At 43.0% G+C, this 27,287-nt stretch overlaps 1 protein-coding gene and 1 non-coding gene across 2 annotated transcripts; both read right to left on the reverse strand.

Annotated features, from left to right (window-relative positions):
• Nucleotides 1–53: 53 nt before the first annotated feature.
• Nucleotides 54–160, reverse strand: TRNAL-CAA (transfer RNA leucine (anticodon CAA)). Its single transcript has 2 exons — nucleotides 123–160; nucleotides 54–99 (listed from the first exon to the last, which is right to left on the reverse strand). It is a non-coding gene; the product is annotated as a tRNA-Leu (tRNA).
• Nucleotides 161–9,236: 9,076 nt separating this feature from the next.
• On the reverse strand, nucleotides 9,237–26,746 carry TRIM27 (tripartite motif containing 27). The gene is made up of 8 exons (XM_004387086.2): nucleotides 26,001–26,746; nucleotides 24,671–24,766; nucleotides 21,628–21,858; nucleotides 14,825–14,847; nucleotides 13,867–13,982; nucleotides 13,703–13,735; nucleotides 12,100–12,126; nucleotides 9,237–10,068 (listed from the first exon to the last, which is right to left on the reverse strand). Exons 1-8 carry the CDS (start codon nucleotides 26,418–26,420, stop codon nucleotides 9,470–9,472), a joined length of 1,545 nt encoding a protein of 514 aa, XP_004387143.1. The 5' UTR covers nucleotides 26,421–26,746; the 3' UTR covers nucleotides 9,237–9,469.
• Nucleotides 26,747–27,287: the final 541 nt, after the last annotated feature.

Consider the following 27,287-nt stretch of genomic DNA (forward strand, 5'->3'; position numbering starts at 1 on the left):
CTGTTACGACCAGTCTATTTCTTTTGAAAATGGGATCTAAAAGAAAACCAATGTGTCAGAAGTGGGATTCGAACCCACGCCTCCATTCGGAGACCAGAATCCTCCCCGTAGAGGAAGCGAAGCTTGAGTCTGGCGCCTTAGACCACTCGGCCATCCTGACACCCGTTAAACTTTCGAAATATTTCTTTAAAATAGACGTTGAGGGAGCAGTGCCTTTGACGTTTACCTAGGAAAGTGGTGACGTCAAGGTCGCTTGGTAACGGCCGGAGAAGAAAGCCACGCATGGATTGAAAAGGGAAAAGACTTTGAGGGAGGAGAAAAAATGCTTGTGGATAAAACTGAACAATCATAGGCCTTTCGACTGTTATACCCATCTCGAGAAGGGCGCTCAAACATATATATCCTGTGCACAGTCCATCCAGACGGAAGGAAGGGAGGAAAGAAGGAAGCCGCTTTGTCGGTTTTCCAACCTCTAATCCTCACTGAAATCTTGAGTGTGGATAGCCTCAACCTAAGGGTTTCTTTCTTCTGAAGATGGTGAGGAACAAAAAACCAAAACCCTAACAAAGCATTTTCTATATAGCATTATTAGCCCCTGTATGTCTACTCCCGTTGTCCCCTGAACTGCCTTGCCACTCGTTTTTCTCCTGGGCTCCGACGGTGACAGTTGGAGAATAGCTCGGAAAGTCCGCGTGGGGCGCGGTGAATCCCGTAAGTGCGGGGGCCCAGAAGCAAGTCCTGTCTCCGCCCCGAGGGACCTGCCAGTCCCAGATCCCGAGAACCTCCGGGAGCGACAAGCTCCTTGCGACCTTCCTTGGTCGCTCCCAGGTGCTCCGGATTAAGTCTCCAAGGCGTCCAGTGTCGAGTCGGGGCGCCACAGTCGAGATTTTTAAGAGAGTTGGCGGGCGAGAAAGGAAGAAAGAGCCACATCGCCTTTGCCAGCTGTTCCCCAGCATCCCTCCATCCAGAATTAGCTTTGCACCAAATAAGCTGAGCTTTGGGCATGAAGACCAGAGGGCACATATTTTGATGGAGCCCTGAGAATAAGCAGTGAGAAATTATTCCTCCAACTAGACTGAGAAGGTTTAGGGGTCAGGTGCACTGTACTAAATGAACTTTCGGAAGCCAAACGCCTGTCCAGCACAGGGGCTGCCATACATAGTGTGAGGTGATGAGACGGGAGGTTTTCTAAGTGCTGTATTTTGGGCTTTGAAGTTCTGAGTAGAAATACATGTTTAGGGATTTTAATTAGGTTTGTCCTGATAGGTTACTTTCTGTATTATTGCACAAAAGATTTATTTTCCTCTGTAAAGCAAAGATTGTGTCTTTTCTGCATGAAGAGGGATGATTTGAGTTTCAGTAGGCCTAATCTTAGATTCCCATCGACTTCCTTGGTTTCATATCCTATTTTTTATAATTAAAGAGAAAACGGGTAGTGAGAAGTACAGGAAACAACAGTCTCTAATCTCAAAATATGAGATTTCTAAATTTTCTTTCATGAGCTATAGCTCTCTCTACTGGAAGGAAGTTGTCCAGGAAAGGATTCCCAACATGGCAAAGTTACCTCTTCAATATTGATAATTATTATTATTTTTTGTAATTACAAAGTACACAGATTGTAGAAAATGCAAATAAAAAATTATACATAATCTCACTACTCAGAGGTAACCACTATTAACATTCTGATAAATTTTCTTCTTGCCCTTTTCTGTGTATGTCCTGTGAAATACATTTTTACAAATGAGTAATAGTATGTAGTACACAGTTTGCTAACTTGCTTTTAAAATTATGGACATCTTTCCACAAAGTTAAATATTCTTTTGTATAAATTTTAATCACTGCAGATATTCCACATCAAACCTGTATTGATGAACATTGATTAGATTGTTAATTTTTCATTTTTATGAACAATGCTGTGAAGAAAATCCTTGTGTAGATAAATATTTTCAAACTTCCGTAATTATTTCCTTAAAATCAATTCCTAGAAGTGGAATCACTAGAACAAAGATTATCTAGTTGTAAAGGCTTTTGATAGTGTCAAACTGCCTTCCAAAAAAATTGAATTTAGATATCCAAAACCTGCCCAACACAGGATACTATCCTTAAAAAACAAACAACAACCCAAGTAAACACTTCAGTGGGTGAAAAATGGTAAGGCACTGTTATACAGCTTTGATTATTACTAAGGTTCAACATTTATGTTTAAAGGAATTGTATACTTGTTTAGGTGGTCATCTTTCCTTGTTGATTTGTAAGACCCTTTGTAAGACCCTGTGATATGGTTTCTATTTACCAAGAATCTAGACAGAAACACCTGTATTTTTACTAACAAGAATCCCATAATTCTCTTAAACATAGGGTCTTACTTCCATCTCACGGAAACTGTATTATGCTATAAAATTAACAAGGTTTCTCATGTGAAAGTTTAAAACCAAACTGTGGCCCACATTAAGTGTCTTTATGTTACCATGTTACACATTTACTTTTTTGGTCATTTTTTTTTTTTGTCTCAGTCTCGTTTAATTTCCTATGGCATGTTAAACTCCTACCTTGACTATCTAGGGAGTCCCTAGGTGATGCAAACGATTAAGCACTAGCTGAAAGGTTGGCGGTTTGAACCCACCCAGAGGATTCATGGGACAGGCCTGGCGATTATCTTCTGAAAGGTCACAGCCTTGAAAATCCTACGGAGCTCACACGGGGTGGCCGAGTCAGAATCAACTCTATGGCAACTAACAACCTTGATTGTCTTATATACTGTTACAAATGGCTTGAAATTCTTTCTGAAACAGGTGAGGTATAACTAAATGTAAATACTTCTACTAATGATATTTGTTATTCAATAGGAATTTGGAGTTCCCAGAGGAATTTCAAAAGGCCTATTTCCTGAAAAAGTGGTGGGGGGAGAGGGGGCGGGATTAAGAGAAAAACAGGATACAAGCTGACAATATTATGTCAACTTTACAAAAAGGATTTAATTCTCAACGTTGCGGAAGAATCTCTTACCTGTGCTTGTGAGGCTCATAAAAAATGTCTGATCCTCCTGATACCGTGTCTGGGATTTACGTTGGAGTAAAAAGTAAGATATGTTTGAAATGGGATGGACCATAAATTGTTAAAAATAGATGGTATGGAGGAATTCACTGTATATTCTCTTTACTTTTGTGTGTGCTTAAAAAGTTTCCATGGTGAAGGGTAAAAAACTGGGGGAAAAATCACCCATAATCTCATCAACAGCATCTATGTTGATACTTTGTTGCATTTTTTCCAGTTTTCCTTTTTTTGTAGTGTATAGGTTGAAAAAGGTGAAATCTCTCTACACTAAAAGAAATATACTAGGTACTATACTGAAAATATGTATTAAATAAAAATACATATGACATATATACTTAAGTATATATTGTTGTTGTTAGTTGCTGTCAAATCGATTTTGACTCATGGTGACCCCATGTGTGCGGAGAACTGTTCCATAGGGTTTTCAAGGCTATGAATTTTCAGAAGCAAATCGCCAGGTCTCTCTTCCAAGGTGCCTCTGTGTGGGTTCAAACCGACAATCTCTTGGTTGGTAGTAGAGCGCTTAACCATTTCCTCCACCCGGGCCTCCTAAATATATATAAAGTATAAACAATAAACAAATAAATGTTTATATTTTCTTGGTTTTTTTTCCCCCTAGTTACAATCTTCTTATCACAAACCCCAAACTGGGTTTGCTTAACATCCCACACTAGCATCCAGGCAAACTCTGCATTTGCTCTGAATGAAAAATCTGGGAAAGAGGCATGAGCCTACCTGTGCCCTGCAGGCTAAAAATAACCAAAGTGAATACTTTTAAGTTGAAAGAGGATAACCTCTAATGCCCTGCTTACATTTCAAACTTCAAATGCAAAACTAAGGCCTAAGAAAGTTACATTTCCTCTCCAGTAGAGAAAAAAAGAAATGTAACTGAGGAAATACTGTCAAATGCACATACTGTTTACACATTCTGAGGTATCTAAGATATTAAGATACTTCCCTTTATGATATAGCAAAGCTAATTCCCCTGCAACAATCCTACCAACATTAGCTTGGCTGGGCTTTCTCATCAGTCTTTAGAGACCTCACAAAGGAGGAATCCCAGGTTAAACTAGGTGTAGGGATTTAATTATGTAATTGAGTCAAAACGCATGGTAGGACCAAGCTAGAAGGCACAGGCCGCCCAGCCTCTATTAAAACAGGGCACTGTTGAGCTGCTAAGAAATGTAGACCTAGGATTTCAGCTTCCTCAGACCACTGTGGTCCCCATGGGGTCTCCTGTAGTACATGTTTTACTTACCCATGAGTCTTTTGCTGTTCTCCAATTATTGTTCACGTTATTTTTCCCCCTAATTGACTTTGTTAACTTTACCAAGGAGAGAGCCATGTTCTCTTGTATTCTCCTTAGGAGTCAAGTTCAGTTGGGTCACCCAACAGTGGTTAACTATTTCTTTGAATCAAAGAATTATTGTCTTTTGTTTGTGAAGGGGCAGCTCACTCACCATTGGTACACTAAGAATCTTTTGAATTTTTTTATTTTGCTGGGAAATGTATGGTTTCTTTTCACTTACCACCTGACAGCCACTTGTTCTGAATTTCATAGTGCCTTTTAGTGTTAGTGAATTATCGTCTGTATTGTCTCATCTCCTTACTTAATAGTACATTATGGAGGGCAGGTGTCAAGTCAGTTTCCCTTTATTACTCTCTGAACCTCTTGGGGAAGATGCTCTTCTCTGCATATAGGGGTTCATCTCAGGAAGAAACAAGAGCAGCTTAAGACACACGCACACACAGAGTATTTTACTTAGGTAGCAAAGGAATTAAGGAATGAGGAGATGTTGAAGCCTTGATGTAGAATTAACAACTTCATATGTTACGAGGGAAGAATGGAGAGAAGTCACAAGAATCCTAACAAGCCCCATGTCTGCCTTTAAGGGCCTTAATTCTAATTCAATTAATTCAAAGGTTGCTTACTTCAGATAAACAAATTTAGAATCATTTAAAAGTTGCATTTAACCACATTGAAAATAGCAGCTTTTATTTTTTAATTAAAATTTTAAATATAATAAATACCTGAGAATCTACCATCCAACACAAAAACCAGAAGATAATAACTCACATCAACCTATGCCTTCTTTCTATATCCCATCCTCCCACCTTGCCCCATTGTTAGTTGCCAGTTGAGTCAATTCTGACTCACGGTGACCCCATGTGTGCAGAGTAGAAATGCTCCATAGGGTTTTCAAGGCCGTGACCTTTCGAAAGCAGATCGCCAGGCCTGTCTTCTGAGACACCTCAAGGTGGGTTCGAACCACCAACCTTCCAGACAGTAATTGAGCGCTTAACTCTCTTTGCTACCGAGGGACTCCTTGCCCCATAGGTAACTACAATCCTTTTGTTTATATAAAAAGGGTATCACATGGTATACAGTCTTCTGAGACTTATTTTTCACTCAGCATAATGTTAGTAAGATTCATTCTTGTAGCTATATCCTCATGCAAATCAGAAGTATCTTTGTTGACTCCAAGGTTGGTTATCACTGCTCCAGCTGCTGCTTGTAATAAAAATGCAAAATACCGTTCCTAAAGCACTGGGTCTACTGAGGATAAAGCAGACTCAGTGCATGATCCTCTAAGTTAACCTGGAGACAGCCCCATCACTCAGGCAGCAAGGACCAGGAGCCCAGGGCTCCTCTGCTTAGACTGGTACAAGGTGTCCTTTTTAAATAAAAATTTATTTATTTTATTGTTGTACTTCAAGTGAAAGTTTACAATTCAAGTTAGTCTCTCATACAAAAATTTATACATACATTGTTATGTGACCCTAATTGCTCTCCCTATGCTGTGACAGCACACTCTTCCCTTCCACCCGACTTCCCCTGTCCATTCAGCCAGCTCCTGACCCTCTCTGCCTTGTCATCTCACCGCTGGACAGAAGCTGCCCATTTAGTCTCATGTATCTACTTGAGCTAAGAAGCACACTCTTCACAAGTATCATTTTATGTCCCATAGTCCAGTTTAATCTTTGTCTGAAGAGTTGGCCTCTGGAATGGTTTTAGTTCTGGGTTGACAGAGAGTCCAGGGGCCATGCTTTCTGGGGTTCCTCCAGTCTCAGTCAGACCATTAAGTCTGGTCTTTTTACTAGAATCTGAGTTCTGCACTGCACCTTTCTCCTGTTCCACGAGGGACTGTGTGTTGTGTTCCCTGTCAGGGTGGTCATTGGTGGTAGCTGGGCACCATCCAGTTCTTCTGGTCTCAGGATGATGCAGTCTCTGGCTTATGTGGCCCTTTCTGTCTCTTGGGCTAATACTTTCCTGTCTGTTTGGTGTTCTTCATTCTCCTTTACCCCAGGTGGGTTGGGACCAATTCATGCATCTTAGATGGCCGCTCACTAGCCTTTAAGACCCCAGATGCCACTCAACAAAGTAGGATGCAGAACACTTTCTTAATAAACTTTGTTGTGCCAATTGACCTAGATGTCCCCTGAAAGCATGGTCCCCAGACCCTCCCTGCCTGCTACTCTGTCCCTCGAGTGTTTGATTGTATTCAGGAAACTTAGCTTTGGTTTAGTCCAGTTGTGCTGACTTCCCCTGTAGTGTGTGCTGTCCTTGCCTTCACATAATTGTCTACTATCTAGTTAGTGAATAACCCTTACCCTCCCTCCCCACCCTCGTAACCATCAAAGAATGTTTTCTTCTGTGTTTAAACCTTTTCTTGAGTTCTTATAATAGTGGTCTTATACAGTATTTGTCCTTCTATGACTGACTAAATTCACTCAGCATAATGTCCTCTAGATTCCTCCATGTTATAAGATGTTTCACGAATTCATAGCTCTTCTTTATCGCTGTGACAAGGTGTCCTTTTTGTAGGCCTTTATTCTTCCTCCCTGCCTCAGTGGACTTAATTAGGAAAAAGTGTAATGCAATTTTTCCAGTTGCAGATCCTAAAGTCTAGAGTAGACACAGTCACTGCTGTAAGACAGGCATTCCAAGTAAACGGACTGGCATTCCAAGGCTTCCAATCTCTGCTCTGCCCCACTCATGAAGAAAAACATGATGTATATATATTGTGGGACAGGATTTGATGTATCTGGTTATGTGTTCTGCCTCAGTTTGAATCCTGGCTCTGTTGCTTCTTAGCTGTACACCTTGGACAAGCCACTTACCCTCTATGTTTCCGCTGGAAAGCCTGGTGGCGTAGTGGTTCAGTGCTGCGGCTGCTAACCAAAAGGTCAGCAGTTTGAATTCGCCAGGCACTCCTTGGAAACTCTATGGGGCAGTTCTACTCTGTCCTATAGGGTCACTATGAGTTGGAATTGACTTGATGGCAAGGGGTTTGGGCTTTTGGTGTTTCAGTTTCATCTGTAAAATGAAGGTAATTGTATCTCCTTCATAGGGTTGTTATGAGGATTAAATAAATTATTGTGCATAGGGCACTTTGTACTATGTGCCAAGCACAGCTCTTTGTGTGTGATAATAGTATTTTACATATAAATATAAATGCACATATATACATTCATATATGTGTACATACATAAACATCCATGTGTGTACATATATTACATACACACACACACACACCCCCACACATCAGAGTATTCAGCAAAAGCTGGAGCCATGGTGGCAAAGTGGTTAAAAGCTCAGCTGCTAACCAAAAGGTCAGTGGTTTGAATCTATCAGCCACTCCTTAGAAGCTCTATGGGGCAGCTGTACTCTGTCCTATAAGGTCGCTATGAGTAGGAATTGACTCGACAGCAATGGCTTTCAGCAAAAGCTAATCTAGCCTCATGGAAGCACCTCTCTATACCACCTGGTTATATTAGCTCCCTTAAAACTTGATGAATAAATGAATCAAGCAGGACATATCACCAACTCATGACCTTCAGGCATGGAACTCTTCCTTGATGCCTGGTATAGGAGCAATTGTAGTCCATAGAATTTTGTCTTCTGAGGCCATGTCCAAAAGAGGAAAAGATCCAAATTCCTGGGTTTAGAGCTGTTCTCTAGTCTAATCTTTTCGCCTCAGTGTGTGGTCACCTCAGGACCCCCAAGGGCTTGGGCTGGTGGTTCTAGGTTGGGAGGCACAGCTCTGGATCTTCTGATCTATGCCAAGCATTGCTGCATTACCCCACTGCCAACTACAAAAAGGACTTGAGACTACACTTTCCTAGTGAAGTTACAGCATAAACCAATATACAGCTACAGGCTGCAGATGTCCAACACTACCTTCTCAGTAGTGAGATGGTACTGAGAAAGTATACTGTTCATTTGGAAGTAAAATGTTGGTCAGAAGGGGATTCTGGATCCATAAGGGAAATCATCACCACTAATCATTTTGTCTCCCATGACCCTCTTTCATCTCACTAGAATATCTATAAACCCAATCCTATCAAGACCGGGGAAACAACAACAATGTAAACAATATCCATACTCACTTTATTTTCAAACTGAGGGGCAAGTACCCAAAGAAAAGCAGAGCTAAGAAACATCATGGGGGCTTGCTCAAAGTGCTCCGTCTTAGCCTCCTGACCCTGGAACACTTTGTGATCCAATGGCCACGAGGATGGAGCTGCCCCTTGATGGTACACATATTAGAAAGACCAATTCCCCCATCTCCTAAAGGAGATGGAAAAAAGGAGGCAGAAGTTGATGGATCCCTGGAATATTGACCAGAATCCTTCCAGAGATAGTGTGTGACTGGCCACCAGTCCACAAATGTGATAAGGAGGGGATCAAGGAACAATGGATGATGCTGGGCAGAAAATCATCTTGGATGATGTGTACCCAGCACCAGAATGCATTTTTCATTAGAATGAAGGGAGCAGACAAAGCCCTCAGAAAAGACAGAGGTAAAGAGCATGTTAATTAGAACATTATCTCTATAACAGAGGTGGGGCCTTTTCCTACCATTATTGTAAAATAATTGTAACTAACCAAAACACACACACACCTCTTTAAATCAGAGATAGAGGTACTATTCCCAGAAGGAAAAACTGGGACATAAGAGTCATGATGACAGGGCTTCATAGGTCCACTCAAGGTTCTTGGAAAGGAGCCCTAGTCCAAAAATGTCAGCAAATACCCGTGACCACTATGCGGGGTGGAACCAGAGGAAGCCAGGCTGAGCCAAGAAGAGTTAACTATCTGGAATGGCTCTCCAAATCCAAAGATTATCCATATTCTTTATTCCCTCCAGTAATGTGTAAAACCAAAAAGTGTGAAACACTGGAGGTGGACATCTGGTTTTTATTTCTGGGCAATCTTGACACATCTCATTACAATTTGCCTGGAATGGGAAAGGACGGTCGAGAACATGGACATCCCGTCTTCCACTGCAAGGGCATGGAAAGTGGTAAGGATATCCAGCCATGATGGATAAGAAGTGGCAAGGCAATGAGATGCCATGTGCCTGGGATAGGAGTATGGCCAACAGTCATTTTGGCCTGAGTTCATCTCCTCTCAAGGGGACGACGTCTCCATGGAATGACCATGATTCCCAACATGGCCAGAAAACCCATCGATCCCACTCATGGGGCAGATGATCAGAGGGGCTGCGCTCTTCCCTCCCGAGTAACTCAGACTGAAGTAGGGCCGGACAGGCCCACAGAAGGTAGCATGAGAGAAAGTAAAGGTGTGACACCTCTCTGTCACGTTGTAGAAGGAGACCTCGCCAGCATCATAGTCCAAAAAAATCCCCACCCGCTGGAGAGGGGTCCGTAGGGGGAGGGCAGTCATTGGGGAGGTAAGAGCCCAGTATTCTTTCCCATACCACAATGACACTGCCCAGAATCCATTCTGGGGGGCTGAGGTTACTCCACCTTTTCTGCATACAGAGTCTTCACAGACACCTATGGTCCACTTGGCCTTATCTCCCACCTCTACCTCCCAATAATGTCTCCCAGCGATGAAGCACGGAGAGCCCAAGACACAGGGGAAGAGATTGAATCGCTCAGGATTGTCAGGCAGGTCCTGCTGGAGGTAACTGTACCGCACTTGCCGTAGATTATCGGAGAGGATCAGGCTGGGGTAGGCTGTGTCTGGGTCCAGAGTCACATCCACTGTAGAGACAAACAGGGGAAGGTCAGTCTTGCGGGCCAGGAGAGCCCACTCTGGAACATCCAGTCTTTCTCCTACCTCCCTAAGAAGAGAATACGAGCTCCCCACTATAGGCTACATTCATCTTAGGAAGAAATACATCCTGAAGTCGACATTTCAAAGGTTACTGTTTGGATTAGCTGGTTACCTTTTTTAGTCAGGATATTTTGAAAGTACAGAAATTGTATTCACTTTCTTTCACATCTTAAATCAAAATATCCATGATAAACTGAATTTGAGGTTTTCTTACATGTCCATCATCTCTTAATCTGAAAGCCTCAGGAGTCAGAAGTTTTACAGAACTCAAAATATTACAGAGTTCAGAAAGGCAATGTGGTCCTTACACTAGCAGAATCTGATGGGGCACTCTATAATCAAATATTATTAGAGCTGCTGTAAAATATATGAATGTTCACATTATGTGGGACAGAAATTCTAAACAGTCCCACAAAGTTCAAGTTTTGCTACCATGCTACATTTCATGCTACCACAAAAAAGCTTTTGGCTTTCAGTTTTAGAATTTTGAAATTGTAGATAAGGGTTTGAGAATCTGTAGCAATTTGCCCACCTCTCAAATTCCTCTTTTATGTTCCCCATGCTGTGGAATCTTTAGTCTGCACATCCAGATCCTACTCATTTTCTAATGTCCAGTACAAGACCCACATCTTGCCCAAAGCTTTTCTTCATCAGCCCAAACTGTATCATTTTCCCTTTCCTTAAATCCAAAACTGTGCATCATCTGTGTCATCTACTCTGGTATTTAGGATTACAGCATTTCACAGTCATGTGGTACTTTCCTGCTTTAAAAGGACTGATATATATTGTCCCATTTGCTCCTCACAACATGCTTGTTCAGGAGAAAGACTCTCTCTTAACTGTCAGCACCAAAGCTCAGGTAGGTTCACAGACTCCCCAACAAAATGTTCATGAGAGACAACTGGTGGAGATGACCAAGTATCCCAGATGCTCAGTTCCTGGTTCAGTAATCTGTCCATAACTGTCACCCATTTCTTTCTTGTGTTGTGGCTATACCTCATACCTCCAAAGGTAGGACAGTGTCTTATGTTCCCCCTATGGTACCTGGCACAGTGTCAACACAATTAATATTTGCTGAAAGAATTAGATATAATCACAGTTGGTGGACACCAGTGAATGAAGACCTATTGTAGAGAGTCCCTCTCTTCGTGAAGAAGATTCCACGTAGCAGGAGGTGGCTGTGACTACGAAACCACACACCTCTGGTTTGAGTACCTCTGGGATCATAGATGCTGCCTAGTCTCTCTGAACCTCAGGGTGAAGGTGGTAGTAGGGGAGGAGGAATATCAATTCTTGCCCCAAGTGTAGTGAAGACGGGAGACACAAGATTCCTAGACTCTCTGTAGCACTCAGAATGACAGCTGAGCTCAATCACTCTTTTTGGAAAGATGACTGTTTTTCCCAAACTACAAGTAACCTGAGGCTGGGCAGGCAGACCAGTATACCAGCATAGCAGCAGCCTCTACTTTTTGGGAACTACAGTTTCCACTCTGTAATCCTTCACAGCAACTGAGCTTGATTTCCAAATGTCCGTGGGTTTCAGCTCTTAAGCATTTCGTGAGGCAAAGATATTGAAGACACAGAAACAACCAGTGGTTTTGTTGTTGTTTATAATTTTTACACATGTAACCTAAAACCCAAAAAACCAAACCCACTGCTGTTGAGTCGATTCCGACTCATAACGACCATATAGTACAGAGTAGAACTGCCCCCACAGAGTGTCCAAGGCTGTAAATCTTTACAGAAGGAGACTGCCACATCCTTCTCCCACAGAGTAGCTGATGAGTCTGAACCACCACCTTACGGATAGCAGCCAAGCACTTAACCACTGCGCCACCCAGGCTCCTATGTAAACTACAGGATCCAAATTTAGGCAGTTTCCAAAATTATTCACAATAGTAATGTTCATAAGGATTTTACTTCTTTTCTCTGATATCGTTTTGTATCCCATCGCCTACCTGAGTATAATTGAGCTTCTCTCAATTCTGAAAGAACAAAAGAGAAAACAAGTTTACAGAAGGCATACGAGAATTTCCCAGAAACACATAAGTTGAGGGAGTTTTGGTTAAAGTTATCATAAAGCAGTGTTCTCCATGAGGAACCCTAGAACACTCCTTGTCAGTCATGCATTGATTTTTTCATACAATGTATGACTCCATCATCCAGCCAAGAGCTTCAAGACAAGTGGGACTGGAAACCTTGGATAGATGGATAACCACATGTGTGAGACTGGTAGAATATGGAGTCAAACCAAGCGAAGATCAAGGATTCCAGCCTCCAGTGGGGGCCAGCTGGATCTGCAAGAGGAAACATGGTTCCGAGCCCATGATGCACAGAACTCTTAGCTTTCATAAGCCACCTCTGTGTCAGGGGCTCGGTGGCTCCAGTCACACCCACAGGGTTACTCTGGGGCAAACAAAGACCATTCATTTATAAAGTATTTTACAGTTGACAAAGCATCTTCACAGATATGTTCTCACTGAGTCTTTTAAGTGGGAGAAGAGTAGAAGTAAATGAGAACCAGATCAAGGAAACTCCTGCCTGAACTAACCATTTCTGGTAATACCTGCTGTATTAAGTGGAGGTTCTTCCTGTTCATCTTGTTGGTGGAGGACATGGGGGTGCCACCTGAATCTATGTTGTTAGATGCCAAAAAAGGGTATATCTGGGGCGATGCCATACAAATAAGGATTCAGCCTACATGATATGGTACAATTAATGGATCCTGGGAAATCATCAATGACTATGGGGAATTGTAATTTATAATACATAAGTAAAGGGTTTACCTACATATAAGGATATCAGACTGCCTAAGAATTTTAGCATTCAGTATATAGCCAATTTCTATGTGTGTGTGGTTCATGAGCACAAAATTTTAGATCTGGAAAAAGCTTCCCCCAAATGCCTAGAACGCTTTATTTATTAAACATAAATATAATGTTTAGTATGTGTTAGGCTCCATTCTAAAGGCTTTAGAAATGGTAACTAATTATTCCTTACAACTTTATGAGGTAAGAACTATTATTTTCCTTATTTTACAGATGGGAAAATTATGGCGGAGAATCCTTAGTAAGTGGCACAGCTGGGCCCAGAACCTGGAATCCCTGCTCCTAACCACCTTCTCCTTGTGCCCCCTCAGTCCTCTCCTGTCAGCACCTGTGCTCAAAGGAGCAGGAACTTAGTAAATTAACCTTAAATATTGGCTCAAAGGAAACATAAGTAGGGTAGAGTTTCTTTTCATTCTCTTTCCCAATTAAAAACAAAAACAAAACCTGAAAGTTATTAAATTAATTCTGGATTAATTAAATTTTGAATTGCCTATTTCTCTCCTCCATCAAGGTACATTAATCAAGACCTGACTGAATACAGTAAACAGACTTTAAGTTGAAACAAGAGGCTATTAACTGAAAAAAGCTAACAAGACAAAAAGGATGATATAGAAAATCTGAGCAGGCTGGCCAGCGGGTTTGTCTCTTCTCTCATTTTCCCACACCTTTAATGCAGATGCTCTTCTTCCCAGGAAATGTGAACATCAAAAGCCCATTAAGTAGATACACTTACCTTGGATTTTCTCCATATCTGACTGCATTTTTTCTAAGGGGAGAAAAGGAGAAGATATTCAGTTTGCACCCCACTCCCTGGCTGGAAAGTATATCCTTTCAAGCAATAAACAGATGTTCAGACCATAAATCCATTTCCCCTCATGATGCCTCTCCTCACATTACCTGTGAACTGCTTCAGACTCTCGGTCAGGAACAGACATTTTTGGGCAAAAATATGGATTTTCTCTTGCAGATCTGGAGGTGTGATCCAGGGTTCAGGGATCCTGATTCTTTCAGCCCTAAATTAAAAAAAAAAAACTTGAGTGAATCCCTTCCCCAATTCCACGAGGCCAGGACAGTCTGGACTAAGTATGTGGACAGTCTTTAAAATCAGCTATTACACTTTTTCCGACATTCTCCTCCTAGACTGTGATCGTCTAGATCAGAACAGAGGTGACATCTGACTCATTTTGGTATCGAAGGCACCTAGCTCACAGCTTTGCAAATAGCAAGTCCTCAAAAATGATTTATAAATTAAATTGATTAGGTTGATCTTCCCAGGAAGCACTGATTTCATGACAAAGTCCTTGTTATTCACGGTGGGCAACTATCCAGAAACCTCAGGTTCTCACATATGGATAGAACAACACCTTCAGTTAGGTACTCTTGGAGAATACCCTGTTATCCCACGTCTAAGCATGGCAAAGACTGCTAGTTTCCAACCTAATATCCGTTCTCTCACCTTCAAATTTCACTAGGCTCATGGATGCCCAGTCTCCCTTGCAGCTAGGTGTAACCTTGTGACTGTATTTGTGGTAATTTGAGAAGTCTGATTAAAAAGGAAGGTGATGTGATTCTTATCTCTCTTCTGCTGGTTGGCATTTTAGCAGCCATCTTAGAAGATGAGAACGAGGACCATGCCTTAGGAATGGCAGAAGGAACCACTGGAGCCATCATACTAGCCTTGGGTTACCTATTTTTTATATGGTGACAAAAATGTTTATTATATTTAAGCATTTAAGCCAATGAAACTTTGGGTTTCCTCTCTCATAGCCAAACCCAATTCTTAGTATCACAAGGTACTAGAGTCTGAGGGGTCTTCCTGTGCTCGACTTAACACTAGGGAGAGAAGACACCATACCTGCTCAATGTGTCCCCGATGTCCTACAAGGGAAAGAAGAAAGATAACCATGAGAAGTCATTCAACATTTCAGTTTTCTCTAACAAATGTTTGTTGAAAACCCAACTATGGGCTGGTTCTCTGGGGAGAGGCCAGGGAGACAAGGAAACTGGAATATAACTCATGGTCTCGAGCAGCTGAAAATCAGGCAGAGGAGACTAGAACGCACATTATTGCTATACCAGCATCTCCTATGCCCTCCTTCTGCACCCACCATCCACTGCTCAAGAGATATCATCATTTCAAATTTACTAATTCAAGCATCTTACCCTTGTATAACAACTGCCTACCTGTCCAGCTTACTTTGATTTTTTTACTGTGAAATAATTTCAAATTGACAGAAAAGCTGCTAGTGCAAAAAACTCCTATATACTTTTTGCCCAGATTTACTAATTTTTAATGGTTTACCATGTTTCCTTTATCATTCTCTCTTCCCCACCCCCACCCTCTCTATATATATTTTAAGCTATATTTTCCTTTAGAACCACTTGAAAGTATATTGTTTACATCATGTCCCCTTATCCCTTTATACTTTAGTGTGTACTTCCTAGGAACAATAATTTTTTTTTTTTTTACACATAACTACAGTCGTTGTTAGGTGCCATCGAGTCGATTCCAACTCATAATGATCCCATGTGACAGAGTAGAAACTGCCCCAAAGGATTTTCTAGGCTGTAACCTTAATGGGAGCAGACTGACAGGTCTTTTCTCCCTCAGAGATGCTGGGTGGGTTCAAATTGACAACCTTTCTGTAAATAGCCAAGCGCTTAACTGTTGTACCACCAGGGCTCTTATAACCACAGTATAGTTGCTAAATTCAGGAAATTTAACACTGATATGTTTATCATATCCACAGTCCATATTCTAACTTAATCAACTGTATTGCTGTTATTTACAACAATCTTTCCTTCCCCTCTCCCTGCAAGGTAATCCAGGATCATTCACTGCATTTAATTATCATGACATGTATCTTTAATCTGGAACAGTTCTTCCACTTTGTCTTTCATGACATTGACATGTTAAATAATACAGGCCAGTTATTTTATAAAATGTCCTTTAATCTGGGTTTGTCTGATATTTTCCTCATGATTAAATTCAGGTTGTACCATCTTTGACTGGTTTTTATGTTGTGTCCTTCTAAAGGTACATGATATTCACTTGCCCCTTATGATGTTGATTTTAATCACTGCACAGTTACTGTTTTTCCTTTTGTAATTAATAAGTAATATATAAGTTATCAGGCCCTGGTGGTGTTAGCTTGGCTGCTAACCAAAAGGTAAGTAGTTCGAGTCCACCAGCCACTCCTCAGAAACCCTATGGGGCAGTTCTATCCTGTGCTATAGGGTCGCTATGAGTCGGAACAGACTCGACGACAGCAGGGGGATACAACTGACAGACATGTTATCAGGGGGGACCAGTCCCTGGAGAAGGATACCATGCTAGGTAGAGGGTCAGCGAAAAAGAGGAAGACCCTCAATGAGACCGACTGACATGGTGGCTGCAACAATGGGCTCAAGCATGACAATTGTGAAGATGGCACAGGACCAGGCAGTGTTTCATTCTGTAATACATAGGGTTGCTAGAGTCGGAACCAACTTGACGCCACCTAACAATTACACAACATTTAAGTGATACTTTGAAATTACATAAATATCTCAATCCTCATTAAACTTTCCTCCCCTAGATCTAGCATCCGTCGATAATTCTTGTCTGAATTTTTTACCTGATAGCTGCCAAATGGTGATTTCCTAACTCCAAAATTCCCTCTACATAAATTAGTTGACATTCTACTGGAAGGATCTGCTCTCCCTGGGTTGTGCAATCAGTTAACGTGCTTTGCTGTTAACTGAAAGGCTGGAGGTTCAAGTCCACCCAGAGGGACCTCTGAAGAAAGTCTTGGTGATCTACTTTCAAAACATCAATCATTGAAAGCCCTATGGAGCACAGCTCTACTATGACACATACGGGGTCACCGTGAGTTGGAATCAACTTGACAGCAATTGGTTATATATCTACTTAGTATGAACTCATAGGTTTCTATTTTATTCAATGAATTATAATCCATTATTTTGGTGCTCAAAAAGTCTGAGTCTTGGCCAGAGGGAGTCCCTTCAAACTGGTTTCTATGTCCTTTTGATAAGCCCTCATCATTTTTCTAATCTAAGGAGTCCTGGTTCCTTTTGGTGGGGAATGGTATTTCAAAACCACAATCTGGGCACTAGTTGTGATCACTGCTATGGGATGTCATTACTTCTAATCCTTTTCAGTGGACAGACAGCTAGGAACTCATGAGTTTATGCTATCTCCAATTCCAATCCAATCCTTTTTGCCTTTCCCTATTCCATATTTATATGTCACTAGATTTACTCATTTTCTCAATCCTTTAATATACCTAGAAAAATAGTTTCAAAAGTACTATGTCCATACCTCCAAAAATCCACAGCTGTCGAGCAGATTCCAACTCATAGCGACCCTACAGGACAGAACAGAACTGCACCGTAGGGTTTCTAAGGAGCGGCTGGTGGATTCAAACTGCTGACCTTTCAGTTAGCAGCCGAGATCTTAATCACTGCGCCACCACTGCGCTTAAGAACTTAAACTCAAACCCTATAGGACAGAGTAGAACTGCCCCACAGGGTTTCTAAGGCTGTAATCTTTATGGAAACAGGCTGTCACAGCTTTCTCCCACAGAACGGCTGGCAGGTTTGAACTGCCAAACTTTCAGTTAGCAGCTGAGCTCTTAACCACTGCGCCACCAGGGCTCCTTAAATATACATATACATCTATATAAACACATATACACACGTATGCACACACACACACGCATACATGAACCTGGGTGGCACAAAAACTTAAGTGTTTGGCTACTAACTGAAAGTTTGGTGGTTTGAATCCAACCAGAGGCACCTCCGAAGAAAGGCTTGGCAATCTACTTCCAAAAAGGGCTATACTACTTTGCATTCCCACCAGATAAGAGGGTCTCTCCCCCACTACATCTTTGCCAAGAAAATGGTAAAAAAAAAAAAAAAAAAAAGAACTATTATTAAGTTTAAATTTTTTTGCCATTCTAATTGGTAAGAAAGGGTATCTTAGTATGGTTCTAATCTGCATTTCTCTTATTACAAGTGCGGATGAACTTTTTTCCTATGTTCAGAACCATTTCCATATTTCTTCTGCAACTTGCCTTTGTATTTGCCTGTTTCTAATAGAATTTTGTCCTTTCACCTCAGTTTTTAAAAGTTCCTTATTCTTACGGAGTCCCTTCATGGTGCAAATGGCTAAAGTGCTAGGCTGCTAACCAAGAGATTATTGGTTTGAGCCCACCCAGAGGCACTTTGGAAGAAAGGCCTGGTGATCCACCTCTGAAAAATCAGCCATTCAAAACCCTATGGAGCACAGTTCTACTCTCTCTGACCCACAAGTGGTCACCATGAGTTGGCATCAACTCAACAGCAATTGGTAGTGGTAGTAGTTGTTGTTGGGCTGTCAAGTGGATTCCAACTCACAGCCACCCCATGTAGTAGGGCTATTATTTCTGTCACATTTGCTGCAAATATTTTCTTTCAATTTTTCACAGGTCTTTTGACTGGTTGCTCTGTGTGTGTGTGTTTCCACATTATTACTCACTTTTAATTCCTTAGGCTTTGTAGTATGTTTTAATATTTAAGAGGGCTAGTTCCCCATCATAGCTCTTCTTTCTTCTGTTTCTTAGCTATTTTTATGAGCTTATATTTCTACCTGAACTTCACTATCAATTGGTCCGCTCCAGAAAAAAAGCGTGTTGGTATCTTTTGTGGAGCACATTAATTTTATATATTAACTTACAGAAACTGTCAACTTGATGATGTTGAGATGTCATATCCAAGAACAAAGGATATCTTTTCATTTGTTCAAGCCTATTTTATCTCTTTCAGGAGTGTTTTATAATTTTGTCCTCATAAGTTGTACATTTCTTATACTTTTATTCATAGGTATTTTATCTTTTTTTACAATTGGAACTAGTTTTCTCTTTTAATGTATCTTCTAATGGTTGTTATCTTGCATATGAAGGCTAGTGATTTCTGTATGCTAATTTTACATCCTGACACATTGCTGAATTCTTTAGTTTTAGCCCTGAGTCTCTAATTAAAGGTATACAGTCACAGCATCTGAAAATAAATAGTTTTAACTTATTTTCCAATTCTTGCACCTCTAATCACTTTCTCTTGTCCAGCTGCATTGGTTAATACCTCCAGTTCAATGCTAAATAGAGGCAGACATAGTGGCCATCTTGCCTTGTTCCTAACCTCAGTGGGAATGCCTTTAGTTTTACCCATTAAGTAAGATTCAGCTTGCTTTCCTAATGACTTCCACCATAAACACTCTTTGATATCATCAAGACCTCCCCCCCGCAACACACACACCCATGGAGTCCACTGGCCTTTCTTTCTTTTCTCCACTTCCCTTATCATCCAGCTTCAATTTTATAGTCCATCATTTCAAAAATATTCTCACAAATAACTTCTGCCTTAAAAGAAAACATCTTAAAACCTCCAGTCCATCTTGCAAACCCCCAAACCTGGATAAGCCCAACTGTTATCCCTGTGCCTGCACCAGAGAAGTCAAGGTCTGAGAAAGCAAAGCAGCCGAGAAAGTCACACAAGGCAGACTGTTCCCACTATAAACTCATGAACACTGATCAAGCAATTCTACAAAGGTTCACAGACCAACTGGCTTTCCGGACACTGAAACAATTTCAGAGCTTTACCACATTCATTAAAACTCCCATTTTCCCAAACCTCTGCTCAATGGCAGATGATCTTGCTTTCCATATTTAAAGGAAAATAAAAGCCACCAGGTTTCTATTACAAAATGTGCCTCTACCGCCTCTTCCACCTGTCTTTCTTTATATATAACAGAGGACCTTCCGAAACTAATTCCTGCACATGAACTTTAGTTCCCGTCCCCTCCTGCCTTCTCAGAAACAGCACATTACTGATTAACTTGTCATTTTTTGTAACTTCAATGTCTTTCCTCACCTGGATCCTTACACCATAGGCTTTCCTAGCCACACGTAACTTGTAGAATGTTTAATTAGTTTCTTCAAGCACCTCCTCCCTATAAAGCCCTGTTAATCCTACTTCATCACTTAACTGTTTTCTTAAATACTTATGACATCCTTTCAGTCATAACTTTTTGAAATAGTCATCTACTCTTATAGTTCCCATTTACCCCACACAGTCACCACTCTCTCTAAAGTCGCTCCTGCCTGCGTTGTTTCACTGTGGCAGCTCTAGATAAGGTCGCCAATGATGACCATGTTTTTAAACCCAAGGTTATCGGCTCTCATATTATTTGACCTCAGCTACATTACTGTTGTCCACTCTCCTTCCTGAACATTCTCTTCTCTTGGTCACATTCTGCCTCTCTGATCAATTGTCTCTTTTCCTTCTCTCTCCGGCAATTAAGTATCGGTGTTCCTTAAGGCTCAAGGCTAGTCCCTCTTCTCTTATTACTCTAAAGCAGGGATCAGTAAAGTTTTTTTTAAAATGCCAGACAGTAAATATTTCAAGCTTTGAGAGCCATACAGATTCTGCTGCAATTACTCTACTCTGCTTTTGTAGTAGGAAAGCAATAATAGATAATAAGTAAATAAATGAGCATGGCTGTGTTCCAATGAAAAAAAATCTACTGATGTTAAAATGTGAATTTCATATAATTTTCACATGGCATGAAATAACATTCTTCTTTTGATTTTTTTCAATCAAAGGGCAGCTTATAGACATGGAAGAACAGGTGGCAGGCCACAGTTAGCTTTAACTCCTGCTCTATCCCATTATCCATTTTTTAATGGCATTCATCAACACCTGTGATAATTGTTTGTTCACTTCTTAAATGTCTTATCTCCACATTAGAACATAAGTTTCAGAGAATTTAATCACCACTTAATCCCACTCACTAAAATACTGTCTGTCCCAGATCAGACAATTAATATGTGTTGAATATATAAATGATGGAAGACAGACACTAGCAATTTACTGTGGTCTTGCTGGCCCAGGTCTACCACAGCTATATCATCTGCTCTACTAGGGTTTACCCTGGTGGTATAGTGATTAAGTGCTATGACTGTTAACCAAAACATTGGCAGTTCAAATCCACCAGGCGCTCCTTGGAAACTCCACGGGGCAGTTTTACTGTCCTATAGGATCACTATGAGTTGGAATCAACTCAATGGCAATGGGTTGGGTTTTTTTTTTTTTTCCCACCAGGGTTTAAGCACAGGTCTGCTCACACTGACCATTCCTGTGCGCAAGGGCTTATTTTGTGCCTGTGGTAACACACATCAAAGAGTAAGCACAATGCTTGAAAAACGACAGTTAAGTGTTAGCTTTATTATTCAGTGGGTTTCTGCATATATATGTTAAATTACAGGATGCTGGAGTGAGAAGGAACTTTAAATGTCATGTGGTCCAAATCCCCTCATTACAGAGCAAATGAAGCCACTGAGGCCCAGAAAAGTCAAGGCCTGGGCAGGGCAGGCCTGGCCATCAGGTATTCTAATTGCCCTTTCAAAGTGACAATGTAACTGACTGACCCAAGTTATATCAACTTGAGTTCCTAGTGTACATGTTTTCCCTCTCACATACCTAATTTAGAGCTTGGCAAGTCCTTGCTGCTCCAGCCGAATCAAAAAGGTGACAGGGGGTTCTGGATACTGCTTGGCAAAGGGAGAGCGAAGACTAATTTTAGTGAAAGCCATCTTAGCAAAGTGCTCCATGCCTTACCTGCAGAAGCTCCCGCGTGGGCTGCTGCTGCTTCTCTTCCAGCTGGGCAATCAGACCACTGAGGTGGGAGATGTTGCAGGAGAACTGGGTGATGGCACCGTTGATGCTGTTGTAGATGGCCAAGTCCAGCTCCTCAAGGCGGGCCAGAAGGCGATACTCATGCTCCTTCAATGAGTGATACAGCTGCTCAAACTCCCAGACGATTTTCTCCCTCTCCATCTGGGTCAGGCTCTATGCAGATGACAGGGAAGGGCAGTGAAGAGAAGAAACGCTCACTTCTAGAGGCTTTCACACACGTTTTCTCTTGACCACCTGCCTCAAGGCCACATTTCATCCCACGACACTAAAACAAGCACCTTATTCACTCACTCATTTGTTCCAGTCTTTACTGAATATCTAGACTGGCTAGGGACTGAGTTTAATAAACAATCAACCAATTGCCACTGAACTGATTCTGACTCATGGGGACCTAATGTGTGTCAGAGCAGAACTGCTCCATAGGATTTTCAATGGTTGATTTTTCGGAAGTAGATATGTTCGAGGTGCCTCTAGGTGGACTCAAACTGTCAACCTTTTAGTTAGCTGTCAAGCACTTTAACTGCACCACCCAGGGACTCCAGACTGAGTTAGCCCAGTGATATACTAAGACATACTCCCTGCCCTCAAGGAACCCAGTCAAGTGAGAGTCAGGTTCATGTGATACAAATAATCATGGGTATATAATTAAAGATAGGGAGACAGCCTAGGGTGGGAGAATATGGAAAAATCTTAACAGAGGCAGTGTTCACACAAGCTCTTGGAGGATGAACAGGAGTTCACCAAATGGGCAGTGAGTGGATGAGTGGGAAGGCCTTCCAGGAAGAAGAAACAGCAAAGGCATAGGAGTATGGAGAGAAGGCAAATGGTTCTGTCTGGCTGGAACACATGGGTGCTGAGGGAAGAGACCAGAGAAGGTAAGGAGAGACCAGATCCTGCCTTTCCAGGCAGGCTACGGAGTAAGGACTCATTCCCCCAGCAACTAGGAGCTGAGAAAAGTTATCACACAGGGAAATGAATCGTTAGATATGTGCCCTGTGGAAGATACTTTGAAAGTGAAAGAAAAATTCTGATCTTAGTTCCAGTCTTTCATCCCTCTGTCCAAGGTGGTTTAGCCACCACCCGCCCCCAACCCACCCCTGCACAATAACCCTGATCAGTTCCCTTGGACCCTCTATCTGGCCTTCAAGGGTGTCTACTAACTGTCCTGTCTCACTGGCTCTGGGGGGTTCCGTGGTTCCTCTCCTGGAGCGGACTTGTTTGCCACTACTTGTCTGTCCTATCTTCTCCATTCCTACTTCCCACTTCAGTACCTCTATTAAAGTTTTGTTCTGAACAAGGGGTCAGCAAACTTGGCTCCATGGGAGATGAGTAAAGTTTTATTGGGACACAGCCACAGCCATTCATTTATATATTGTCTATAACAGCAGAGATGAGTAGTTGTGACAAAGTCCTATGGCCTGCAAAGCCCAAAATATTTACTCTCTGGCACTTTACAGAAAGTTTACTGACCCCAAACTTCCCCAATTAATCATCCCTCTAACCACTCCTCTTAGGCATTCACTGTGCGACTTGGTAATGTACATACATCTTTGCCTATAAATTATTTTCATAAGCTCATACCTCTCCTCAGCTGAGTAAGTCTTCCAAAGACATAAATCATGTATTACAATCTTAGAAACATAAAATTAAAGATGGAAAAGGGCCTTAAAGATCAACAAATTCATAATTTCTCTAAGGAGTGTTACTGGCACCCTGGTAGGGACAATTCTGCCTAGCATAGGACTGGTTCCTTGCATTGCAGGACAATTAGCATCAGCATCCCTTCCCTACCCAGTAATTGTGACAACCAAAGAAACACCCATACACCCTTGGAGGGAAGCAAAGGGCAGCACTGGCCTTGGTTGAGAATCACCAGTCTAGTACAACCTACCCATTTCACAGATGAGAAAACTGAGGCCCAGAGAAGTGGTATGACTCTCTCCATCTATACAACTCATTAGTGTCAGAGCCAGGAAGTATGTCCAGGTACTCTGATTCTCAGGGAAGGGCTGTCTCTCTCCTCTGACAATCCTTCCACAGCGGACACTGTTGTATGCGTAATCATTTGAGTCCATCCAGGCTCACCGAGAAGATTCTCCATCCATCAGACCTATTTTTAAGGGGAGCCAAGGTCTCAGTGGATTGTGTGGGCAGAGCAAGTGCTGGCATCAGAGGGCACCATGGGAAAGAGTTCCCTGTCTAAAAGCTTTACCATGCCCTGGCTAGGAGTAGTTAACAAAAATTCTCACAAGATAGGAGTAGACTTTATTAGTCAAGGAGTTTGCTTTTCAGATGCAAATACTTCTACTGGAAGGAAATTTGTACTACTTTAATTATTCTTCAGAAAAAAGTAAAAACATGTTCAGTAAAGCCACCTCCCCCCCCCAAAAAAAGTAAAAACACATGGGTGGTGGATATACAGGTGTGTGTTATAAAAGTTTCCGTACTTTTTGATATATCTATTTTTTTCTTTTTCAAAACAAAACACCCAAATATCCCTATCACTAGGCCTTGGAAGGGTGGGGGAAGGGAACAAAATGAAAAGTTCAGAGTTAATAAGTTGTCAAGGATGGGAACACCCCAGGAAGAAGCAACAGTGAGGCTTACTCAAAGTCACTATTAGCTCCTGTCTATAGAATGATATGAAAGGAAGCTAAGTGTGCTCAAGAATTTCACCTATTTCAGCTTTGTCAAAGATCAATGCTGATCTACACAAAGCTAGCAGGTTAAACCTTCTTTGAAGGTCAGAATCTCTGAGGATTCCCATCTCGGTTCCTCCATCCTTTCCCCAAAATGTGGGGAACAGGTTTGGTTACCTACTGGGTGTCCAAATGAGATCCCAACTACACCTAACAGTTGTGGGTGATCTGGCTGGACAAAGATAATAGAAGTAACATCAGTCCACAGAAGAGGGAATGACTGACTGCCAGAAGCAATGTTATACATGAATTGCGATGACCCTTACCAAGAGTTCAGCTCGTGCCTGCTCCCCCTGTGCCCGCCGTCTCTTCTTTAAGTCTTTCACTCTTTTTAGATGGTCCAGTTGGTTCTGGATTTGCTCCTGAGGAAACGAAGACAATCGCCAGTTCAGGATTTGGCAGACTTTAGCATCATCATGGTTATTCTGCATATCACACATGGAACCTACACATCTGATGTCAAGACCTTGATTAGAGCCTGTCTTCAGACCACACTGCCACCATGGGGAGAAAGGCCCAGAGTGCAGGGGACCACCAAAGCTCTCCTTTATCAGTTTGTGTGCATCTTAAACAGTGGGTTACCTATCTGCCCCTGGAAGGATACTGCATAGTTTCGTTGGAAAGATGACTGGACTAAGAGGCTTAAAGCCAACTTGTACCTCCTTCACAGAGGCATCCTGAGAAAATGACTTCTCTTACTTTCCCCATGTGTAACACTGGTGAACAAACACCACCTTCCCAAACTACTCAATGGTTACCATGAAGGTGAGTGAAATAAGTGAAAGCACACTAAACGTTAAGTGACAAATTATGTATTAATTCATGTACTCACATTTATCATGTACATAATTGTGTATTCTTGCAGCACTCAAGTATACAGGGTTCACAGCATCATGCATTCATTGAATGTTGCCTTACAACTCTTTTATATTTAATACTTTGTTTCCATGTTAATGTTTAGTTGTGTCAGTCTGTTGATCCAACAGCTTACAAAGGGCTCCACACATATTTCACTTAATCTTCATAATAACTGTGTTGTTATCCCCCCTAAGTCTCAGAGAGGTTAAATGACTTGCTCCAGCAATAAAGAGCTCCGTTCTTTTCCACGGACTTCTCGAACAGGCCAGAGCACAGCGAAGTGCTGGTGACATGCTTAAAGGCTTGATTTGATGTGTGTACAGCCAGTTAACCTCCGGGTGTGTTTTGTCTGAGATCAGAGCCCACAGGAGTACTTGTGTCTCTGAAGGTGGTCGATGTATATGTGGCTTTACTCATACCTTTTAGAATGTCGGGGGAGGGGGGGGGGGCTCCATGGGCCGTCTTTATGCACCATGTGTCTGTGAGCGGGTAAAACACAGGTAACAGGGAAAGAAGAGTAGGGGTGGGGAGACTTCTGGCTTCCTCACCAGCTACAGGTTTTTCTCCCAAATCGGAGTGCAGAGGCTCTGGAGCGGACAGAGAGGAAATGACGGCTGTGAACCACACGTCCGGCTCAGCCATTTTCTAGGCGGAAAAAAGGAAACCCCCTTGGCTCTCTCCTCCCTTTGTCCGACTCCGGTTCCCGGCCACTCCCCGACCCGCGCGCCCGGCCCTCACCTTGAAGCCCTCCACCGCCTCCTCGAGCGGCAGCACGCTGTGGCCGCGGTGCTCGCGGGAGCGGTCGCACACTACGCAAATGGGCATCTGGTCTTCCTCGCAGTACAGCTTTAGGGGCTCACGGTGTTTCTCGCACACGCCCATTTCGCCGCCGGGCCCGGACGGCCTCTCGGTGCGCAACTGCTTCACCAGCTGGGTCACGTTGGCCAGGTGCCGGTTGGGCCGCATGTGCCGCTGCGGGAAGGTCTCCCGGCACTGCGGGCACGACACGTTGGTCTCAGCCGCGCCCCAGCAGCGGGCGAGGCACGCGCAACAGATGTTGTGGCCGCAGTCGAGCATCATGGGCTCGGCGAAGTACTGCAGGCACACGGGGCAGGTGGTCTCCTGCTGCAGGCACTCGGCCACGCTCCCGGATGCCATGGCGCGGGCCCGTGGGAGCGCAAGGGCATGGGCCCCTTCGCCGAGCTCTGCGCGGAGCCCCACTCGACTGCGCTCCCTACGAGCCGCTGCTTTTGGCGGCGCCCGGAGGCGAGTTGGGCGGCGCCTTCCGGGCCCAGATCGCGGTTGCGCTGCGCGCTGGAACCTCGGAGTGGCCGGGCCTCTCTTTGCGATCCCTTGAATGAGCGCCGGGACACTGCGGCCCCACCGAGCCCCGCGGAGAGGCAAGGGGCGGGGAAGTGGGCGCAGCCGACCGGCCTCGCGGGGCCAGGCGCGCTAAGCGCGCAGGACAACGTGGCCGAGTCCTAGCGGATCCCGGCGGCCGCGTAGACCCCACCCCGGCGCGAGCGGAAGGGGCGGCTCGAGGGGGCGGGGCTTGGTGTGGGCCTCTTTTGCACGACAGGGTTTTGTGGCTTTGGGGCCTGGACTGTTTCCTCCTGTAGAGGACCTGCTGGCGGGTCTACCCGTATTTGGGCGGAACGCGCTGGAGCAGCAGCTTCGGGGGCCTGTGACAGGGGCAGGCGGTGTCCGCCGGGAGCGGTGGTGACAGGGTTACCCCTGCCTGCATGCTCGGGCCCACCGCCGAGGTTCCGCACCCCCTTCCCGGTCCTGGACTCCTAATCTTTTGTTGGGTTATCTCTTTTGTGCCCAGGCAATCAGCTCCTGAGAGAGAAAGCCGGCTTTGTGTTGGACCTGGGAAGCACTGACACCTGGCCTGCCCTGTGGGGCCAGAGGGGTGGGGGTAACAAACTGCACCCCACCCGATATGTGAGGCAGATACACTTTATTTAACAGCTCCATTTACAGGCACTTGCGGTTTTTTTTTTAAGACTTAATTATCAGGCAGTG

Source organism: Trichechus manatus, unplaced genomic scaffold (genome assembly GCF_000243295.1).
Source record: "Trichechus manatus latirostris isolate Lorelei unplaced genomic scaffold, TriManLat1.0 scaffold00180, whole genome shotgun sequence".
NCBI lineage: Eukaryota > Metazoa > Chordata > Mammalia > Sirenia > Trichechidae > Trichechus > Trichechus manatus.